At 48.0% G+C, this 23,420-nt stretch overlaps 1 protein-coding gene across 7 annotated transcripts in view; it reads left to right on the top strand.

The window, feature by feature from the left end:
• The window catches only part of NTM (neurotrimin), a 942,656-nt gene that overhangs the window by 536,793 nt on the left and 382,443 nt on the right, over nucleotides 1-23,420 (top strand). For 5 of the 7 annotated variants that reach the window (XM_049714324.1, XM_004280497.3, XM_004280499.3 and 2 more), the window contains one exon: nucleotides 1,294-1,378. In XM_049714324.1, the coding sequence (XP_049570281.1) occupies nucleotides 1,294-1,378 (85 nt within the window). Of the gene's footprint in view, nucleotides 1-337; nucleotides 1,379-1,465; nucleotides 1,620-23,420 lie in introns of those variants that run through there. The other 2 variants (XM_049714325.1, XM_049714326.1) reach the window with 2 other exon arrangements.

Genomic DNA, 23,420 nt, shown 5'->3' on the forward strand with positions numbered 1-23,420 from the left:
TAATCTGATAATTTTAAAGGTGCACGCATGCATGCTGCAGAGTTTTCTTTTCCTAGTTAATTAGTTTGTGACCCTTATTAAGACGTCTTGGGCTTATTGAGGCTGTGTAGTAACTTTGCATTTCTTCTTAATTTGGAAGTGACAGCTCTTCAAGGGGGGAAGTGGTTAAACTCCTCGCCTGAGCTCCTGCGGCCGCGGCGCGGCGCGGCGCGGCGGGGGTTAAGGTGGGCGCCTGCGCCCCGCTCCCGCCGCCCGCCGGGATGCGCGCGGTCCGCCAGCTCGCTCGGCGCCTGCACGGCGGAGAGCTGCGGTCAGTGATGGAGCTGCTGCCATGACAACCCCGGCGGTCTGGGCCCGCGCGCGTCGGGGCTGCTCCCGGGAGGCCCGCGGCGCGGAGGCCGGGGGCGGCCGCTGAGCGTGGCGTCCTCGCGGCTCCGGGGCCGGCAGCCCCTCGCCTTCCCCAGCGAGCGAGCGAGCGAGCGTCCGCCGCCGTGCGCTCCCGCCTCAGCCGCCGCCGCGGAGACCGCCCAGCCGAGACCGGCCGCATCGCGGAGGCTGCAGCGCGCATTTGGTCTCGGACGAAGTTGACCGAGGCGGCTGCTGCAGCATCCCCGGTCCGGATCGCGCGAAGCCCGGCGTAGCCTCTCCTCCTGGCTCACCCCTGCGTCTCCCGCGTGTTCCACTTTCCGGCTCTGCTATTGTTACAGACTGTTTCCTGCTGGCTACCCTGCCTCTGAAACTTAAAAAGAAAGTGTTGGATTTGCCCTTGTTGGAACTGAGGAATTCAGACCATCTCTGGGTAGCCGGATCTAACCCACTCCGTGTCCCCTTTTGGTACCAAAGTGCTTACTCCTCTCCAAAGTGCCATTCCTGAGCTGTTAACGGGAGGAAGGGGCTCCTGAGACGCGTCCGCACCTTTGCACCTGTCTTTGCGCTTCGCCTCTCTCCGCCACCTTCCCGGCTGAAGCAGCACCGAGGGAGCCCCCTTTGGATGTTCTCCGTGGAAACCGCTTCTCCGAGACTGGAGCGCTGAGGCTGGTTTTGGGGAGGAACACTAGACTTGGAGGAGTCTGCGCGCTTTTCTCCTGCCCGCGCCTCCGGGGCCCCGTGCTCGCTCCTCCGCCAAACCCCACCCCACCCACTTCCTGTGCGCGCCCAGGGGGCGTGTGCCGAGCGGCTGCCGGAGTTCTGGGAAGTTGTGGCCGTCGAGGATGGGGGTCTGTGGGTACCTGTTCCTGCCCTGGAAGTGCCTCGTGGTCGTGTCTCTCAGGCTGCTGTTCCTTGTACCCACAGGAGTGCCCGTGCGCAGCGGAGATGCCACCTTCCCCAAAGCTATGGACAACGTGACGGTCCGGCAGGGGGAGAGCGCCACCCTCAGGTAGGGAGCCGCCATTCTTCTCTGAATCGACAGTGATTTGTGTAGGGGATGGGGGGAGAGGGATAGAGGTGCAGGTGTGTTTTCTGCAGCTGCTGGCGGGGAGGTCGCTGCTTCCCTGGGCTGCACAATTCATGGCTGAGCTGGGTGCTCTGCCCCGGAAAGGTGGTGGTCACAGGGAAACGCTCAGAGGTTCCAGAGATGAGCTGTTTCCCCCAAACTGGCCTCCTAGGCTCAGGACTTGGTAAGCAGGAGGGGAGGCTGGGCCAGGGGGTCTCTGAGATGGAGGCCAGCGGCCTGAGCACTGTCTGTACCTGAAACCAGTGGCCGTGGTGACTGGGGGCCTGGCTGGGGCTCGGCGTGAACCGTCTCCTCTGGCGTTAATGAGTCCCAAAGGCCGGGTCTGGCTTTCTGTGAATGCCGTCACTCTGCCTGTGCCACGGGGTGTTGCCAGCCCCGCTCCTGTACGCTGGCAGAGCTGCTGTTTTGTCCTGGGTCTGACTGTGTCTGAGCTTTCCTGGGGTGTCTTCATGCCCCGAGCTGGTAGCCAGAGGGACGTGCTTTCTCTGTCTGAATATGGCTTTCTGAGATTGAAGCCATGGATATGAGTGTGATTCGTCTGTGGAAAAGATCGTTTACTTTGGTTAACTGTGCTGTCCACTAAAGCAATATATTCAAAACTCATCTCCCAAATGGAAACTGGGTCTCAGTGTTGGCTTGGGTCCTGCTTGACGTCTGGGGTTAAGGCTGACAGGAATTGGAGAAGGAGAAGAAGAATCTTGACTATGTTTTGAGTAAGGTAGGGTGAATCTGTCTCCCTTTCCCCCCGGCCTCCTGAAATGCTCACTCAGTTTCCAGTGTCTGCAAACATACCACTCTCAGAAGGGCAACACAGAATTAGTGATTGCAATGGGAGGTCTTAACTCTGGAATTTTATGAGAGTCAGCTGGAGGTAGAAGTTAAGAAGATCCATGGGAAGAATGTATGCCTGCTTAAATAAAGTTTTCCAGCCTGGGCCATTGAGCGGACTGTAAGGCAGGATGGCAGTATTCCCATCCTTTGTACGTGAAGATTCTTGGAGAGAGAACCTTGGTGTTGGTGCTCACTCTTTTACACCTTTTGTGACTGTTCTAAGGTTTATGGATGGTGCACGTAAGGCAATACCCATGGGATAGAAAATGTTGCAAAAGGGACACTGGGTTACAGAGCTGACTTGTCAGGACATTGCCAAAGGAAGCGTGTGATTTAAGGGCCTGTCATAGTCTGCAAGCACCCATGCTCCTTTGTCTCTGGCGAGCTAGCGCTCATGCCCCTAGGGTACTCACTGGTTCCGGAAACCCACCTCTTCCACTGCGCCCTGAGTTAGGGACTATTTTGAGCAAAGGTTGAATGTCTAACTGCCTCACACCTCACACCTGAAATAACTGTGTATCTGCTTTATAAAAGATTCATGGAAACTTGAAATATGCCCTGATTTCAGACTATTTAGAAAGAAAAACAAAAACAAACCTCTAAGCAATGTAGTCGATGACATTTAGTGTCCCCTGGATGCCCCCTTTTCCCTAACCCGTGGCTGCAAGATATAGCCCTCAAGAAACAAGATGGAGACAGTCTCCTACTGAGAACATTTTAGAAACGGATGGGAAGGTACTTTCAAGGAGAAGGAGGAAGGCGGTCAGCTCTGTAGAGATTTGGGGATAAAGAAGTAGCCATGGGGCCTTGACAGACGTAGCCGCCGTATCATAGGAACAGTGAGGGGACTTGGGCAGGGAGGGATCTGGTCTTCAGAGGGCCGTCCCCAGGCTCATGAGAATGAGGACTCTGCTGGATCTGTCAGGTGCTCAGCTGGGGCCTGGAGCAGCTCCTCTGAAAAATTGCGTTATCGTGTACTGGCTGGCTTCTCTTTCTTTGTCTTTGCTACCATGCCTCTTCCTGACTCACTCCAGGCCCCTCTCCTTGTCTCTCGTGCCCTCACGTTTGTTTGCATTGTCACATATGCTGTAGACTCACTGGGCTTGACTGGTTGTAGATGGAGGGAGTGGGATATGGTGGGGCTTTTTCAGCCCAGCCCTGGCATAAAAAGGCCCTCCTGGAACATCTCCTGACGTCCAGGGCCAGCCACTGAGATTGACTGTCTTCCCGACAGGTAGGAGGAAGACCCTCCCAGTGGAGGGAGCCCTACAGGGCAGGGATTAGAGGAGCTGGGATCTGCATGACACCAACCTGTTGGCCATGGGCCTAATGTAGGATGTGAGCGGGGCAGCAGGTGGACCGTGCAGATGGCGCTCAAGCCTCCACAGGATGGCCATCGTCCTCCCCAGGCCCTCCTGCACTAGACAAGGAGGGGCCCCGTGTTGGGCTGCACTTCTGTGGAGCGGAAACCCTTAAACCCTCAAACACAGGCTCTGCATTTTGTGATGCTGTGTGCAAAGAAGCAAGTAGGAATTTCAGAATGTATTTTGTTTGCATAGAAATTGCTAAATTTGCACATAACCCGATTCCAGGTTGCAACAGTCGAGTGGTTCAGGGCTCTGGGTTATTTATTTCCCTTTTGCTTTTATTGTGTGTATGTGGGTCGTCTCTTCCTTCTTTTGTCTTCCCTCCCCTTCCTTCTTTCTTTCCTCCCTCCCTCCCTTCCTTCCTTCCTTCCTTCCTTCCTCCCATCCTCACCTCTTTCTTTTTCGTTCAGCATGTGACCAAGCTACACAGACCACAGCCGTCCCTGCTCTGCCCTGAGAACCACCCTCTCCCTCTCACCGCAGGTGACCCTGAGGTTCATGCTTGTAGTTTTCGTCTCAACCAGCAGAGGACTTTTTTGCTCTAATTTCGTTTGATTCTGCTTTGTTCTCACCAGTTTCATTTTTTGAGGATCTTTTGCAGTTCCCAAAGAACGAATGCTTCAGCAGCAGATTCTAATGTGAGGAAACTTTTTAGAATGTTTTATTTCCTCCAGTGAACACTAATGATGCTTGTAGACATATCGGGAAGCCTTTCACCTAATACGGCATCCACAGTCTGAGTAGAATTACAGACGATTTGCAGTCTCCTAGTCTTTCTGCCCTCCTGCCAGTAGTCTGTATGCATATTTTTTTTAAAAAGGGTGAGGTTTCATAAAATAGAATATGCAATAATAATAACATGAACTGAAGTTTCTCCAGTACTCACTATGTCTTAGGGAGTATTCTAAGGGTTTTACACACTATCTCACCCATCATCCAACCTCATAACATTAACATTTAACCCTAATACAACCCCTCTGGTTGTAGGTGCTATGATTATCCCATTTTACAGTTGAGAAAACTGAGTTTACATAATTTGATTAAGGTTGCACAGCTAGGAATTTTGGAAGCCAGGTTACGAGGAGTAGTAATAATAATGTGGAATGATGAATGGTACTATCAGTTATTGGTTCGTTACAATTAATCCTCACAGCAGCTCTCTGAAATAGACTAAATTATGTCTGTTTTATAGATGAGGATGCTGAGGCCTGGAGAGGGGGATTTACCTAAAATCACACAAGTTAGCACGTGGCCGAGCTGGAATGCTGACTCCCTGGCTTTTTGCAGGGCGAGCTTTCCCCACGGCATTCTGTGTTCTCGCGACTCCTTGCGGAGACTTGGCGTCGTCTCTCCGCTCATTTTGTCTCACACCCTGTCTTGCAATGTTGTTTATCTCTCTGTTTTCCTTCTCCACGTGGATGGGGAGCTGCTAGCTCTTGGAAGCGGGGATCCTGCCCTGTGATGCCCTGAGCACCGTGTGCTCCCACATGTTTACTGAACAGATGAGATGACTGAAAACCAAACAGAAGTATCCCCTAGCCTCTATACAGCTGGGCTCCACCACTAAGATGTGTGGAGTGGTTCTTACACGAAGGGCATGAGCTGGGTGTTGGTTGTGGAAAGGCTCGAGGCTGAGGCGTCTCACCCCAGGGCCTTGGGTCCAACTCAAAAGGCCAGGCTGTGGACGCAGAGGTTGAAGAGGTCATCAGCCGTGGAGGCAGATGTGCCCATCATCGCGTGGGTGGGTGGTCTTCCGGTGGTCAGAGAAGAGCGCCCTCTCTCCCAGTGGGTGGGCTGCATTGCTCTGATGGGGGCAGGAGAGCCTGAGAGGCCCGGCGCGTGGGTCTCATTAATTAGAGACTGTCACTAAATGTCAGCATGTCACTGGACAACTTTGATGGATGTATTTCATGTTTTCATGGATTCCCCAAATAAGGCCACAACCAGTAAAGTGAGTTGTTTCCTTGGGGGTCATCTGCTAAGTGCTTTTTTAAAAACTATGAGTTAAAAATAAAAGGTCTGAGAAATGCACAAGAAGGAAGTTGGGTTTCGGTATAGCAGTTCCACGGAATAACAGAGAACAATGCGGTTTCCATACTTGAGAAAAGCCATGGGGGCCCCTTCCAGCTGTAGGGGACTGTGGCATGTAATTCATATCATGGAAAGCATTTAGCATTTCGCTTTCGAAGCTGACGGATTCTCTGTTAGTCTCTCCAGCTGCTCCATGGCCTCTTGAGGCCACAACTCCACCCTCTTCAGGTTTCTGTCCCTAGTTCCTAGGGCATGACTTGGACCAGGGCTTGTGCTAATAAACTCTGAGTGCGGGTCCCCCTCTTTCCTTCACTCACTCTGCCGTAGACATCCTGACCTTCCTCCTGTTTTGTGAACACAGAAAACGTACTCTTGCTACAGAGCCTTCCCATGCATGGCCCCCGCTGTGGAGGTACCCCTCCTCCAGATCTTCCCATGGGCAGCTCTTCATCATTGTGGCCTTAGCTCAGGTGGAACCCCCTCCCTGACGCTGTTCCTGACACCCAAATCAAAGTGACCCCCTACCACTTCCACCAGCCGCACGCTGACATATCATCCTGGATTATTTCTTCAGAGCGATCATCTGTATCTGAGATTTTCCCATTCATTTGTTTGGTTAGTTGCTCCCGATCTGTCTTTCCCAACTGGGTTGTACGTTCCTTGAGGATGAGTGCCTTCTTGGTCTTATTCTTTGTAGTGTCTGGCAGACACAAGATGCTCAGTAAATAGCTGTTGCATGAGTGAAGGAAGGAAGGAGTGCCTGCGATCACCATCTTCTCCTTGCCCTCTCTGCCCTTTTTTCCTGAGTTGTCTTGTGTTGTCCTTGCCCCGGATGTGTTCCTGGCTCACTGTCCTTTGTGTCTGGGTCATGCGACGTTGGGTGTGACGTTGCTCTGGTGGAGGTTACAGACACACGTCAGTAATTGAGCCGGTGTCTTTCCGTCCAGGACACAGATGGTCTGTGTCCATTGTCTGTTACTTCATAGCTGCACCCATAACGTACGCCATTTTTCTGCCAGGTCACTCCCCTATCCAGTCCTTCAGCCTTTGAAGAAATGCTACTCTCTGATGATGTACTCAACCCCAGGTAGACCTCAGGGAAATTAGCATTTTCAAGATGAAGAGAGGCACACCCTTCTGTGCGTCTCTGCCCATCCTTCTTTCTGTTTGGGGTCTGCTGTCAGTGGGTGTCTGGTCATGTAACTGTGGATCTGTTGTTTCTGCGTTAACTTGTTCAGAGCAGCAGTGCTGCTCAGGAAGCGTGCACTGCTCTGGCTGCTTTGGCCCCTACCGGGATGGACCCCTGTTTGCTCACCTCTGGGGCTTGCCAGGCATCCACTGGGTGGACCGGGTCTCAGAAGAGCATGGACAGATGGGGCTGTGGAGGGAGGCTCCTGGAAGCACACACAGCCTGTTGAGGAGCCAGAAACTAAAATGGCAAAACTGAACACCCAGTCGAGCGTGGGGCACCGGGAGAAAGGGCGATGCCAGTTGCCAGGAGAACCTAAAGAACTTAACAGGAGAGGGGCAGCCCGGTTCTCCAGCACTCCTCACCTGCAAGGTTCGGTGCTTTGCAGGAATGCTTCTCTTTTCTTTTGAGTTTGAAAGGATTGCAGAGCCCAGGGAGTTCAACCACCTGGTTTTTCAGCTAATGAGGCTAGTGATAATCAGTCTCCCACAAAGGGGGCTTCCTGCAAGGGTGAGAAGGAGCTGACATCCAGCCACACTGCGTCACGCAGCGGTGAGCCCTGGCCTAGGGCTACCTGTGCCTGAGACAGGGTCACCTTGTCCTACTAAGTGCAAAAGCATCCTACTGACTGTGGGCGCCTTTGACAGAACTGGCTGACGTATGTCATCACGCTGTCTCCTAACTGCTGCTTCCCTCTGCTACTAGAACTGGCCCTCTTAGCCTTTATCAGTTCTGCCTCTGGCTGGGTGGGACAGCTCTGTTTACCATGTGTCAGACAGGCACTGACCACTCTACCAGCACAGACCTGTTGAATGCTCATAGATGCTCCATGAGGTGGAGACAGTTATTATTCCAGTTTCACAGATCACTAAAGCAAAGCACTGGAAGGCAGAGTGAGCCACTTCCCAGATCACGTCGTTGGATGGTGAATGTGCCTGGGGCTGAGAACCAGCTTTGTCTGAATACTAAGCTCATTCTCTTTTCGTACCGAAGGGCTTTCCTCATTCTGTTCCTTCTTTTCTTCATTGCCAGCTTCTTCTCTTCCCAGAAACCGAGTGCGTTTCGTGGTCCTTCCTTGTTCTGGGGCACAAGAACCTCCTTTCTTGAGGTATTTTAGGAATTGGGTATGGGAGTGGGTCAGGTGTGGTGTGGTCTGTGGCACGATGGGGACACAGGGAATGACCCAGCTGGCCTCTCGAGGTCCCTTCGCATCAGAGGATCATAGAATCTTCGTACATTGTTCAAGTCAGAATTTTATCCAAATGGGTGGTTCTTCTTCCACCCGTTTGCTTCAGATATCAGCAATCTTGGACCCTCTCACAGGGAGTTAATAATTCCTCAGAATTACCATGTATCTCTTTGGAGTGGGATACTGCACACATTGAGGTGGAAGCACACTTCTCTGAGGCCCACAAGCCAGTCTCTCTGGTGGCCCTAGCAGTGCGAGGCAGGGTAGGTGACACCTTCACCCATAAATTTCCTTCTTTGTTGCGCTAGGAATAGGACCGTTGGCATCTCTCCTGGGGAAGCCTGAACAAATGATAATTAATATGAATGGCACATTTATTCTCTTAAGTTCAAAGTCTCCACTGATGGGTAAAACGCAACTTTATTTTTGCATGATTTGAGATCATTTTGCTTCCTTGGGAGCAGGTTGATGGGTTCCTGGTGTAATAGATAAATAATACCATTAACATCACACAGATGGTCAAATAATAGTGTTGTTAGGAAATCAAGACTTGGTTGGGTTTAGGATGCAATTTCAAATTGCACTTGTGAGCCAAAGGCAGGGAGGAAGCAGTAGGAATGTTTCACATGAGTGCAATTGAAGGAGACAAAGCTCTTCAGCAAACCAGACCTTCCTAACTCATATTCCAGCGGGAGTGGCGTGCCAGAGAGAAAACGGACTGGAAGACAGGGTGCCGCTAACTCGGACTCAAGTACTTTCTCTGTGTTCTCTTGGGCAAGTTTTACAAATTCTTCCACATAAAGAGGACATTTACTACCTACCTCAAAGGATCGTTTGGGGTTAAAATGAAACGGTGTACACAAAGCTTTGTCTATAATTATATAATTAGTCTCTTTCTTTCCATGTGTACAAATGTACACACATGTGTATACGTGTGTGTGTGTGTGTGTGTATAATAGCAACACATTTAGCAGTTTTCCCTATAACCTATTGTAGCTTAAACACCCATGTGGCAACACTTTGATAGATGTACTGTGTCTGGCTTCTGGAAGGTCTATGAGGAGAGGAATGCCTCTCGATCCATGTCTAATTATACTTCTCTGTGTGTTTCTCCTACACATCTGCTTAGAGCCTAGGAATCTTCTTCTGTTCAAATAATTTCTTGAGCTATTTTATATCAGAGAGGGAGTGAGGAGAAAGGTATTCCTTTATGTTTCATCACAAGATTGTTGCATAGAAAGTTATGACAGTTCATGGCTCTGAAGATGAATTTCCTATGAGATAAAAAAAAACAACAACAACAAACATATGGAATGTTCTATGGAGCCAGGTTATCCGACGCAGATAATGGGGTCAGGAGTTCATGCATAGATTTAGGATTTGTAGACCTTTTTTCCTTGGAAGACTGGTTCTTCCATGACAAGTCCACTGGAGTCAGCTGGGAAAGCCAGGCTAGGGATGCCATCGACTGTTGGGGGAGGTTAAGCCCCTCCAGCTTTGCAGCCCTGTGATTGCATTTCCCCTCGTTCTCACCTGTTCACTGAGAGGCCGGCTCAGGACTTCCACGGCAATGGTGACAAGAGAAAAGGGGGCCTCTCTGCATTTGGTCATTTTTCTCCCGTGCAGTTCTGGGGCAAGACCAGTGTGTCTGCCATGAGAAACCGATCTCGGAATTTGCTGACGGAACTACAGGAACAATCCTTCTCCCTGCAGCCGTGTGCCATGGGGCTTGAAGTAGTTTAAATTATATATAGCGGTCTCAGTTGTTCATGATCCGTTTTCCCCAAATCTCATTGATTCACATGGTTGAGTTATTTGGGTTTATTTGGGTGAATTTGGCCAACTTGCTGCTTTGTCAGTGTGAGATGTTTTGGCTTAGAAACCTTTTGAGAGGTTAGATTTGTCTTGTACAAAGTACATATGAATTAATCTTGCAATCTTGCTGATGGATTTTTTTTTAAATAATAGAATTTTTAATGAAAACAGCATCAACCACCAGGCTGATGGAAAATGACAAAACTGACATCAACCTTCAGATAAAGCTTTGCTGGCCGCATAGAGGAAAGGACGATATGTTTGTGTGAAAATAATTTCTTGATCTTCTGTGGCTTTCAAACAGGCTACAATGTAGTGGATGAGGGGAAAAGTGCGCTCAGAATAATCATCTTTGGACACATTTACTCGTCAGGAAAGCTCAATCTAAAACAATTCTAACTGGTCAGAACCCACGAGGAAGAAAGAAAAAAATACATGCACATTATTTTTTATTTGGTGCACAAGTTATACATGAAAACTGGAAAAAGCAGTACTTCAGTGTTGTGAGTTGAATTGCATCACTCCCCTCCTGACCCGCACCCCCCGCCCAAAAAAAAAAAAGATCTGTTGAAGTCCTCACATCCAGTACCTCAGAATGTGACCTTATTTGGAAATAGGTTCATTGCAGATGTAACTAGTTATTCAGATGCATTCACACCAGAGTAGGGTGGGACCCCAATGCAATACAATTGGTGTCCTGATAAGAAGATGACCTGCGGAGACACAGTTGACACACAGGGAGAAAACCATGTGATGACAGAGACATTCGAGCAATGAGGCTGCAAGCCAAGGAGTGCCAGAGGTTGCCCGTGAAGCACCAGAGCTAGGAAGATGCAGGGAGGGATCCTCTCCTACAGGTTTCATAGGGAATGTTCCTTGCAGCACCTTGATTTCAGACTTCCGGCCCCCTGAAATGTGAGACAGTACATTTCTGTTGTTTCAAGCCATGCATATTGTAATGCTCTGTTGTAACAAACCCAGAAACTGATACACATGGGTGTTATAAAGAGATTGCTTAAATAATATCTGTGTACGATGCTCCTGGTATGACTGTTCCTCCCCCAGTCATCAGCTCCCAGACTCCTCACAGATGTCTAGGAGGCTGACCCAGAGTAGGAATGCAGTTAGAATTGATTACTCTCTTTTTCCTAATAGACCGTCTGGACAAACCCTATTGCATCTTACTTTTCAGTTATCTTATTAGCCACCTCAGAAGTCAAAGATCTACCAGACTATGCATCATTTTTTGATTCTTATTGTCATAGGGTCCTGTACAATCGATAATCTGACCCAGTTGCAAAACTCTCTGTCATCTTCTGAAACTTTTTATTACCCTCTGGCCTCTATGACCTGTCACCAGCGAAATCCCTGTGTCCCCTCCCTCCTCTCTGAATGTTCCTCTCAGCTTTTGCTTCATCTGAGACTTGGCTGTTCCCTGGATCATTTGCACTCCTAGAGTCCGATCAGCATGGCTGCTTCTCTCCTGTGTCCTTGTTGCCATGAGGCCTGAAAGCTGGAGAGATGTTCTCCTCATTACTTACTGTGGCTTCAGGACATTTCCTTTCCCATCTCTCAGAATCCCCAGTTACGCTGAATCACACACCATGTACCCTCAGCCCTTTCCTGCGGCAGTTTTCTACTCTCTATCCTGACCAGTCTCCTTCACTCTGGAGCTCCAGGCTGTACATCCTAGTGTTAATCTTCAAATCCACTTTTATGACTCACGTGTTTCAAGCTCTGCCTCCCAAGCGGTGTTCTTGATACCAGCTCCATGTAACCCATTGCCAGCCACCACTAACTTGATTCCCTCCATCTGTCCCCATCTTGGGCATAGACACCACCATTCATCCAGCTACTCTGTCCAAAAGCCTCATAGATATATTTTTTCTTTGTCTCTTATGCTACATCTAGTCCATCAATAAATCCTGTGTGTCTTTACTTTTAAGATAGATCCTGGGACTTACCTTGTGGCTCAGTGCTTAAGAATCCGCCTGCCAATGCAGGGGACACGGGTTCGAGCTCTGGTCTGGGAAAATCCCACATGCCACGGAGCAACTAAGCCTGTGCGCCACAACTAATGAGCCTGCGCTCAAGAGTACGCAGCCACAACTGCTGAGCCCGCGAGCCGCAACTGCTAAAGCCCGCATGCCTAGAGTCCATGGTCCGCAGCAAGAGAAGCCACCGCAATGAGAAGCCCGCGTGCAGCAGGGAAGACCCGACGCCGCCAAAAATAAATAAATAAATTTGTTTTTTTTTTAAAAAAAAAGATGCATCTTGAAGCGGACCATTTTCACCATCTGGAACACAATCTCTCTAGTCAAAGCTGCCATCCACCCTTTCCAAGACTGTTCCCGTGGCATCTCATCTGGTCTTCCCATTTCCACCACGTCTGCTCTCCCAGAGTCCATCTGCGCCTGGTAGACCAAGTTGTCATTCCAGAACATAAACCAAATCACATCACTGTGTTCAAAGCCCTACAGTGGCTTCCAGTTATATTTAGAATGAAATGCACATAAAAGGCTTTATTACTGGTGTCCGCCTGCCTATCAGACACCTTCTGTCCTGTCCTGCTCACGAGAATGTAGCTCACTGAGCTTCCCTGTCCTTCTTGAACCCACCGAGTCCATTCTTGCTGAGGACATGCTCCTTCCTCTCCCAGGACCTGCTAATGTTGTGTGATGGCTCCTTCGTGCCATTCATGTGTCTGCTCCAATATCCCATCCTCAGAGAGGACCTTCCAGACCATGCTGTTTGAAATAGCCATACCCCAGCCCTACATCACTCCGTCCCCTTACGTAGCTTCAGCTTTCTCCATAGCCCTTAACACTTAGGAAATTCTGTTGTTTATTTATCTGATACTTATTTCTTGCCTCTTCCACTAAAATGTAAGATCCCCAAGGCCACTGACTTCATTGCTCTCATTTACAGTGGCTAAATGACTGCCTGGAACGTGGCGTATATCAAGGAGTATTTTTCGAGCGAATGAAAAGTTCATTAGGAATAACAGTAAGCTGCTAATAGTGAAAACTATCTTTTATTGGAAACAGGAAGCTCAGGGGTAGCTCTTTATTGGTCTAGGTTTGGGGGTTCATACACAGAGCTCAGATGGGGTGTGTGTGATCCAGCCTTGTCTTCTAGGACAGCGAGTAGGACAGGCCTTGTGGAGGGAATCACGGGACAGGGTGACATACTTCATAAAGTCTGCACATGCGGAATCTAAAGGACCTTTACATTTCCACTTTCACAAGCGGTTTTATGGAAAATCTAATAAACACTTGAAAATCGGGATTAGTTTCTAGCTTAAGGCCCATGAACTTGGGGGGAGGGAAGGAAAAGGCAGGTAGGCAGAAATCAGCCTGTGAGCCTGAAATTTGACACAGTATTCAATGTCCATTATTTTATTTGAAACTTTCTCGATGAAGGGAATTTTACCTTAAGGCTGTAGAGCACAATGATTGAGCACAGGGTCTAGGGCGAAACCTCTCTCTGGGTTCCAATCCTGGTTCTGCCATTTTGCAAGTGTGTGACCTTTGGCACCTTGATTGACCTCCCTGGGCCTCAATTTGTCATTGTTTCAGGGAACTAATAATAGGAATAGTGATCCAGGAGTGAAATATGGGGCGTTTAGAGCAGCGCCCAGCACTCAGGAAGTATTAGCGTTTTACAGCTGGGGAAGGACAGAGCGTGAAATGTATCTGCCGTGGGCAAATCGTGCTGCTGTGTCTCATGATCCTGGGGCCACTGCCCAGAGACACGTGGAACAGGAATATGGGCACCGGAGCCCAGGCTGGCGATGGTTGGTGCAGATTCTGCAGCTCCAGGGGCATCTTGGTAGAGAAAGATGTTGAAAAGTCTTGGTGAGTTTCATTGTTTTTGGAATGTGAGCAGTGGTCTAAGGCTAGGGTGATCTGAGTTTTTTTTTTTTTTTCGGCCGTGCCGCTTGCCTTTGGGATCTTAGTTCCCCAACCGGGGATTGAACCTGCACCCACGGCAGTGAGAGCGCAGAGTCCTAACCACTGGACCACCAGGGAATTCCCCTAGGGTGACCTGAGTTTTAGTCCTGGCTCTGTCCCAACCCACCATGGGATGCTGCTAAGAAAATCACCGTGCCCAGCCCCCGTTTCCCATGTGGGGAATGAGAACAGGATCCATTCTGCTCTGTTCAGTTCCTTACACCTGACGAAGAGATTCTTAGCTGTTCAAAAATATGTAAGTTGTTTATCCACCTCCTGGCCCAAAGCTTTTCCCAGTCGCATTTCCCAGCCTCTTTTGAATTTAGGTGTGGACACGTGACAGAGTTCTACCCAAAGGAAGGTGAGCAAAAGTTCTGTTGGATTGGCCCCTGAAAAGCTCCCGTGTGAGACACTTCAGGCCCCTTCTCCTTACGCCATCTGGAAGTTGATGCCCCAAATTACCTTGGAAACCGTGTCCCATCTGGCAGACGTTCTGTGAGCGGAGTTACTGCATGTCCGCGCAGAGAGGGCTTCGGCCCCCGCCCTGCCAGCGGACCAGCAACCTCGTTCCTTAGATTATTGCGTGAAGGAAAAATGCACTAAAATATACTTCCTTTGTGATAAGCTTCTGCGATTCTGGAGTTTATTTGTTACGGTAGCTAGCATAACCCTGTCTAATCCAGTACAACTAGTATAATGCATATTGTCTGATCTCAGCTGCATAGAAATATACAGATTTTTTTTAATCCAAACTTAAGCACTTATTAAAGTTTCTTGGCGAGGCTTTTGGTGGCTTTTGCATGTGTCTGAAAGGGGGAACTGTGGCCTTTTCAAACTGAAGCCTCAAGTGTTTGATTTCCATTTGCTTCAGTCTTACATCTCTGAACCAAGTAAAAATGTGCTGTACTCTACAAGTACGTGGAAACCAGTGACAAAGAAGAGTTCTACCTTGAAGTAAATTAGCACATGTCCATAATGGCTACAATTCCAGACATGCTATAATTAGTGAAAATACCTCTTAGATGACAAATTGCTCATTAATGGCTGGAGGTGTCTTATTTAGTGTAACCTTTTGTGCTAGAGATATTCTAACATGCAGTGTTTTAACTGACACACAGAAAAGAGACAGATGGGATGATTTGTAGCCTTGGTCTTTAAAATATTGAAGAAAAAGGAGAGAAACCACTGTCAAAGGGCAGATTTCAGAAGAGCAGTCAGGTGGTGGGGCCATCACCTGCGGCTCTGGGGAAAGAGGAAAGGGAGGAGGGAAAGGCCTTGTGTGGGTGGGTCCTCAGGGAACAGAGGCCATGCAGAGAGAGCAGGATGTAACGTGGCTGTGTTCCACGATTTTGTGGTACGGGGAGTGGGATCTTTTGGTTCTCCTTGTTGTTTCAGGATGATCCACGGTGCCTGGCACATGATAGGAGCTTCCTGTATCTGTACTGTATCCATGTTTCGCTTCGGCACCGCTGACTGCGCATCTTGTACGGGCCAGGCACTGTTCTAGGCCCCAGTTCCTCTCCCCACAGAGCTATCTTTACAAAGGGAGACGGGGCTGCAGATTGCACGCAGTGAATGAACGTCATCTTCTCTCAGCCTGCAACTTGCACAGACCACTTAGGAACAGGTGCCCTTCCTCCAGCCTGACTCATTCACTAGGGCTCCTGTTTGGAGAGACAGACCTGCAGGAATTCAACCCCCTCCACCTGGGGCTCTTGATCAGGGCACAACCTGCACAACTGTGCCTAATGGGTACCAGCTGCCAGTACACAAATAAGGAGACAAACAGTGTGCTGCGTGGTGAAAAGTTAAATATGGGTAAGGGGCAGGATGACCTGGGGTGTAGGGACAGGGGCATTTGTAGGGTGGCCCAGGGCATGATAGTGGGGACAGCCCTGCAGGGATCAGCAGGAATCACATTCTAGGCAGAGGAATCAGCAAGTGTCAGTGACCTAGTAAAGGAAGAACAGGGTGAGGAGGAGCGGCCTCAAAACTGGAGAAAGGGCTTCCCTGGTGGCGCAGTGGTCGAGAGTCCGCCTGCCGATGCAGGGGACACGGGTTCGTGCCCCAGTCCGGGAGGATCCCACATGCCGCGGAGCGGCTGGGCCCGTGAGCCATGGCCACTGAGCCTGTGCGTCCGGAGCCTGTGCTCCGCAACGGGAGAGGCCACAACAGTGAGAGGCCCGCGTACTGCAAAAAAAAAAGAAACTGGAGAAGGAGCAAGGAGTGAGAAAAGACTGATTTAGGAGCTTGAGTGCCTGCAGGAACTAATCAGAACGCAGGAGCACATGATGATAGCAGCTCCAATTTTAGGGGATGAGAAATAAATAAAATCCCACATAAACAAAGCCAGCACCTGTGTCCATGTTATTTGCTCCGTGGAGTTTCCGTGTGGAGTCTGTCCAGGCTCGCGCTCTTTCGTGGTTGTGTGGCAGCCAGTACTAGGTGGTTAGTCCCCGTCTAGTGTTTTCTAACTGAAGTATCATCTTTCTTGGATCTGTTATTCTTTGTCATTTTCATTTATCACATGCGAAAATTGTAAACATTTAAAATCTGCCTAATATCCGATTTGATGTCTTACCGTTTCGAGGTAAGATTTGATGTTGCCGTTTCGAGGATATTACGCAGTGAAATTAAGCCGGTGTTTCACAATCGGGTGTGGATGTGTGTGTGTATAGCAGATATATATTTGGAATTAATGGACTCGTAGAAATCAGAGATGGATGAGGCCTAATGAGCTGTTGAGAAGAATTATTTGGCACATACTTCATATCTCTGTTCAGTAATCAAACCTACACACTGTGTATGCTGAGGAGGTGAGTGAGGTCTTTACAGTTTTTGTCTCATTGGATCATCTGTGTTTATGCCTGAAAATTTCACATTGCACCCCTAGAGCATTTTGAACCAACTTCATTAAGCATCCAGTTTGACATTTCCCTGCCCTTAGGGTGAACTTTGGTATTGAAATAAATAGTTGCTTCGCTTGTTGCCATTAATACGCAATAGTGATTGGTGCCTGGCTCCAGGGAGCCCCCTGGGATGCTGGGCTGGCTCAGACCAGGTGGTGGGAGTCGTCAGAGGCCAAGTCCTGCCCCATCCCCAGACAGTTCTAGTCTTCAGGAGAGACGGGCCTGCCCTTCCAGTGCGCCGGCTGGAAGACTTGGAGAGTCAGCGTAGATGGGAGGTTTAGAGATATAAGTTTTTGAATTTTTATCCAAACCGGATGATTTCCCTGTTGCTTTCTGTTTTCACCTAAGGTGTATTAGAGCTGGTGCCTGTCCTGCTAGACCAAGTGCACTGGCTGTTGCCCCTTCTGGGTTATACTCTCCCTTCAAGCCTACATTTTCAACAGATCTTCAAAATCCTATTCACAACATGGTTTTCCCAACTAACAAAAAGGAAAGAGGAATGAAAGGTGGACCAGTTGATAGTATAGAATTTGACCCCGAGAAGGACCGACTTTTTGAAGCTGTAACAGAGACATGAAATCATAGGACTTCAAGGAGATGGGTTAGCACAGGTCAGCTTCCAAAAGCTGGATGCCTGCCCTGTGGATTTTCTCTATAGCTTGGTTAGATGTCATAGACAAATGCAGAGCCTAAACATATATCCTACTCAGTTCTTGATCATCTGCGTAAAACATGCTAATTGAGAATGTGTTATGTAGTGGAAAAAAGATGGACTCCATAGAGGTTTTTGTAAATCAGCTATGCTTCAATAAAAAAAATATTGAAAGTGAGAAAAAAAGAAAGTTGGACAAAAATGGGAAAACTAAATGGCAAATAAAATGAAAATTACAAATAAAAAAAAGGTGGACTCGGAGTTGGGACGGCTTTGAGCTGGAACTTGATTTGGGAAACTCTTAACTTCTCTGAGCCTTTATTTTCTTATCTGTGAAATGGGAATAAATAACACCAGGAACGTGGAGAGTAGGTGCTAATTTGAGACACACTGGTTGGGGTGGGTCTTTCTGAGATGGGGCCTTTGAGTGAGATTTGACGAAGAGAGGGAGTGAGTGTGTGTACACATGGGGAGGATGTTCTTGGCAGAAACACAGCAAACACCCAGGTGCACAGGTTGGGGCATCCTTGGCTCCAACAAACGGCGGAGAGGACAGCAGAGCCAAGGCCAGGCTGTTTGGCCGTGGTGACCACAGGCATCACAGTGACCACTTCCCATTTTGTTCTTAGTATTTTGGAAGCCACTGGAGCAGTTTGATCATTTTGGCTGCTGTATATTAACATGTTTTTTCACTTTTCTGTATTTTATTATTATTTTCCTGTCCCACCCTTGTTCAGTTATAAGTTCTTTAAAAGCAAAGCGCATATTTGCCTTGTATCCTTGTGTCAGGGACCAGCCAGGGCCTGCACCTGGCTCAGCGAGGTCCCTGGAGTTCCCAAATCACCTGAGCCTCCTCGTCTTATCAGCACTTACCAGAATGTAGGGAAAAACTCTTTTCCTGTGTCTCTGTCTTTGGTTAGACTCATACTGATTCACAAAGTATGAGGATACTTCCAACTGTTACATTGTGAGGCTTTCCTTGGTGGAACAAGAAATTCCCCCCGAGAACAAGGCCGTTGGCTTCCTGGGTGAATAAACAGTATGCCATCCCTAGACTTTAATTTTCCTGTATGATCAAGGCCTCGGCCACATCACCAGGCCCCTGTCGCTCATGGTCTTAATGATGGTTGCAACTGGTGAAATGTCCTGAAAGAATGATTTGTAATAAATGCTTTAGCAGAAAGGCCACAAACCTGCTATTCTCACTTTATTATTTTAATTGAAAACGTTTTTCCCTACTTCTAAAAAATAATTACTGTTGGTTTTGCTTTGTAATTATTGCCTGGGCTGATGTTGGGTTGTTGATTGACCTCTCAGTGTGCACCGACGGTTTTTGGGTCTGTATTTTACAATAATACTGCTAAATTGCAGGTAAAATGTTAATGAAACATCCTCCTATTTTTAAAGGAGGTAGCTACATATAGTTTCTATCAGAAATACATTTTGAACTTTTCTATTCTATAATTTCTCTTAATTCTGTAATTTGGACTTTATTTTTTTATTAATTCTTTATCTAAATTCTTTTCTACTAGAAAGTGGGGATGGGGTTATGGCCCAGGCAGACGGATGTGATGAAGGATGTGCGTTACTCTTCACCCTGAGATTGGTCTGTGTTTATTTTGGGGGCCTGCTAGCCCCTCATGCTGGGCCTGGCTTATGACAGGCCCTTAGTAAAGGTTTGATAAAATGTTTACTTGAGTAGCGCAATATTTTAAGTATCCTGGGAGCCAAAGATGGATTATTTTCCTTTTTATTGTGAAATATTTTATACATCAATGTGTATGTAGTGTATCTGTATATAAATACGTAACAAATTGGTCACCTGTGTGCCCTTCCCCTACTCTTCCATCACCTGTGTTCCCATTGTCTTATACTCTGTATCTGAGGAGCTGACCACAGCCCTGAACTTTTTGATCATTTCCTTCTTTTTTTAAAGAGTTTAACCAAATATAAATATCCTTAAATAGTATATTGCTTTGATACAGTTTTGTGTTTTTTGCTTTATATAAAAATAAATTTTATTTATTATCCTGCAAGTGTTCTTCATTTAACGTTAGGTACTTTCTTTTTCTTTTAAAATTTATTTATTTTTGGTCTTTCATGACATTAACAATTCTGACCCAATCAGTTTTTGTTGTTGTTTTAATTGGGGTATAACTGCTTTACAATGGTGTGTCAGTTTCTGCTGTACAACAGAGTGAATCAGCTATGTGTATACATATATCCCCTCCCTCTTACACCTCCTTCCCCCGCCTCCAACCCACCCATCTAGGTCACCACAGGGCACCGAGCTGAGCTCCCTGTGCTATACAGCAAGTTCCCACTAGCTATCTGTTTTACATATGGTAGTGTATATATGTCAATCCTAATCTCCCAATTCATTCCCCCTTTCCCCCCACCACCCATGTCCACACGTCCGTTGCCTACATCTGCATCTCTATTCCTGCCCTGCAAGTAGGTTCATCTGTACCATTTTTCTAGATTCTGCATATATGCGTTAATATACGATATTTGTTTTTCTCTTTCTGACTTACTTCGCTCTGTATGACAGACTCTAGGTCCATCCACTTCTCTACAAATGACCCAGTTGCGTTCCTTTTTATGGCTGAGTAATATTCCATCGTGTATATGAATCACATCTTCTTTATCTTTCTAATAATTTGAAATTAATATCATCTGAGTGTGACTAAAGGCAGACCTCTAAGTCATTTCAGATAATTAACTGGTCTATAATTCATCAGTCAAAAATGGTTCAGAGCCCTGGAATGGGAGTGTGTGTGCACACAAACGCCTGCTAAAAATAATAAACACTGAAAGGCCTTTCTACCAACACAATAAATGCTCATAAAGCTTCTGGATCGTGGAATTATCAGTGACCTTGATTTTCTTCTTGTGTTTTCTATTTTTATTAGATTTTTTTTTGCTGTATGCGGGCCTCTCACTGTTGTGGCCTCTCCCGTTGCGGAGCACAGGCTCCAGACGCGCAGGCCCAGCGGCCATGGCTTATGGGCCCAGCTGCTCCGCGGCACGTGTGATCCTCCCGGACCGGGGCACGAACCCGCATCCCCTTCATCGGCAGGCGGACTCCCAACAACTGCGCCACCAGGGAAGCCCTATTTTTATTAGATTTTTAAAAATCAAGTTTTAGTTTTCCAAAATTGGAAAGAGGCCAATGTTATAAAACCTAATAAAAGTAAAAATAGCCTACCTTTTGAGCCCAAGTCGCCACATCTGGGTCATAGAACTCTTTGCACACATGCTCCCTTGTGTGGGACATTGCTAAGCCCCGTGTGGGCTATAAGGATAAGTAGGGCTCAGTTCCTGCCATCACCAAACCTCCAGTCTGGCCAGGTAGGGGAGGCTTCAGAACTAGGACCTCAGAAAGAGGTTGGGAAGGATCCCACTGCTGGTCTGGGAGCCACTTGTGATGTAGGATGTGGGAGGGGTGGGTCGGAGGAGCCCGGAAGGGGACTCAGGACTTTGGGGTGGAGGCAGGGAGGGACTGTGGGTAGCTGGGCTGCCGAGGCCAGAAGGTGACACTGGCCTGGAGCAGCAGGAGGTCACTCTCTGAAGCTGGCCCGTTCCTAGAGGGGGAGGGACTTGACCCATTTCAAATCTGAGCCTTGAGCAGTCGGGGTCTGTCGGCATGTAGACTGAGCAGTGGACGCTCTGCGTGGCCAGGTCACGTTGGATTTAATTCAGTAGATATCTGTTGTCTGCTGGCATGTGCCAGGCAGAGTTCTAGCCACTGTGGAACTACTGGTTAACAAACCAGTCCCTGTCCTCATGGAACTTCCTTCTGGGAGAAACACAAAAACACGCAGAAACAAAATACATACAACATGGAATCTATTAATTGGTGCTGCAGGCCTTGGAGAAGACTAGAGAGTGTGGGGAGATGGGGAAGGGGGTGAAGGCCATGATTTCAAGTAGGACGTCAGACGAGGCCTGTGGGGTTAGTCTTTGCTTATCTGTATTTTTTTTTTCAGTGGTTCACTTTGTGTTTTTTTAATTGAAGTAGAGTTGATTTACAGTGTTGTGTTAGTTTCAGGTGTACAGCAAAGTGATTCAGTTATACATGTCTATTCTTTTTCAGAATCTTTTCTCATATCAGTTATTACAAAATATTGAATATAGTTCTCTGTGATATATAGTAGATCCTTATTGCTTATCTATTTTATATATAATAGTGTGTATATGTTAATCCCAAATTCCTACTTTGTCCCTCCAAATAGACCGACAGACACAGAAAACAAACTTATACTTACCTGTATATTTTAAATTGTCAGCGAAAACACCTTATTTTGTTTTGTTTTTTTTGCGGTACACGGGCCTCCCACTGTTGTGGCCTCTCCCGCCGCGGAGCACAGGCTCCGGATGCGCAGGCTCAGCGGCCATGGCTCACGGGCCCAGCCGCTCCGCGGCATGTGGGATCCTCCCAGACCGGGGCACGAACCCGTGTCCCCTGCATCGGCAGGCGGACTCTCAACCACCGCGCCACCAGGGAAGCCCCAAAAACACACTATTTTGACATCAGAAGAAATGCAATAGGAAAAAAAGTTTAAAGAGACCAGTTTAAGGCAATATATATTTTTGAGGGAAGGGAATTGTGTATGTGTATCAGAAATGTGTTCCACTGTCTAAACCTCTCTGCAGCCACAATGCTGATCTTCATTTGTCAGCCAGTTTCTTCTTCTCCCTTCATTGCCGCTGCCAGAAAGACTGAAAAATGGAATCGCTTTGTCTGGCTTCATCACAGAAAACCTGTCTCTGATCAACAGAAGAAGAATAACGAGATGGTGCTGATTATGTCATTATTCACCATTTCACGAGCCTGCGCTTCTCATCGGTGGGTGGATGCTGCAGAGAACAGGCTGGGGATATACACCTGCCCTCAGGAGGCTCTCTGGAGGCTTCTGAGGCTGGGTCTGAGCCAGTGCAGACCCAGGCGCTGTCCAGTCAATCCTCAGGGCAACTTTTAGCCCAAGGAACTTTGGATCCAGATTGCATGGGGCAGTTTAATTGCTGGGACAGCCATAGCCTCTTGACAGCAATGGCTGGTGAAGAAGGCAGAAGTCGTAAATAGACAAACCAACAAGCAGATAAAGACATTAATAAGTGCATGGGGGAGCAGAACCAGAGCTGTGAGCACCCGCCAGATCAAGAAATGTCAGCTTTCCTCCCAGCTTTTCCTCCACGGCGCCAACTGTCAGTAATTTAACTAACATTTTGTAAATAAACGTGGCACTCGGACAGCTGTCAGCGCGCCTGCTATAAACACTCCTTTTGTCACTGCGAGCTGGCAGGGCCGCGCTGTTTCTCTGCGACTTCTGCGGCCACTGCCAGTTGGCGCCCCAGCCTTGGGCTGTCAGGGGAGGGCCATGTCCCCATGTCTCCGTGTCCCAGTCCCACATGGCCCCGCTCCTTGGCCACACAGCTTCCCTTGGGCTCAGCACTTCCAGTTGCACTTGGCCGATTGGGGAGGCCTCGCACTTCCCTGCCCATCCTGCGTCCCAGGTTAAAACCCAAAGCTGCGGTTTTCCAAACACCTCTGTGTTTTAGGTCGGAATTCCAGGTCCCCGATTCTTTGGTTTCCTCCAGTGGGCTTGCTCAACCTGAGGAAGACATTTATTTATCCAGGTCAGAGATACTGGACTTGCTGGTTTCCACTCTGGCTGCTAGGTGATTATTTAATGTTATGCAGTCAGATTCTCCTCGTGTGTTAGTTTCTTCCCGAGCGGTGTGACAAATGGCTCAGGATTGTGCGTGGACTCTCCCAGGTCCTATCGCTGATTTTTATTAAGTTAGTGTTTCCCTGTGCCCGGCAGCCCTGGGAGGCTCAGCTCAAGGGTTCTGCACCTCCACCCAAGCTAAAAGCAGAGGGAGAGGAAGGATCTGTCTTAATGGAGAAGTCCCAGGGGCAATACGTCGGGGTTATTGTAATCTGTGTGATGCAGCTCGGTGAGAATCAGGGTGTACTGGGTAATTAAGTAGGCAGAAGTATGTTTAATAATAATAACAATTCTAG

The sequence above is a fragment of the Orcinus orca genome, chromosome 8 (genome assembly GCF_937001465.1).
Source record: "Orcinus orca chromosome 8, mOrcOrc1.1, whole genome shotgun sequence".
Classification (NCBI taxonomy): Eukaryota; Metazoa; Chordata; class Mammalia; order Artiodactyla; family Delphinidae; genus Orcinus; species Orcinus orca.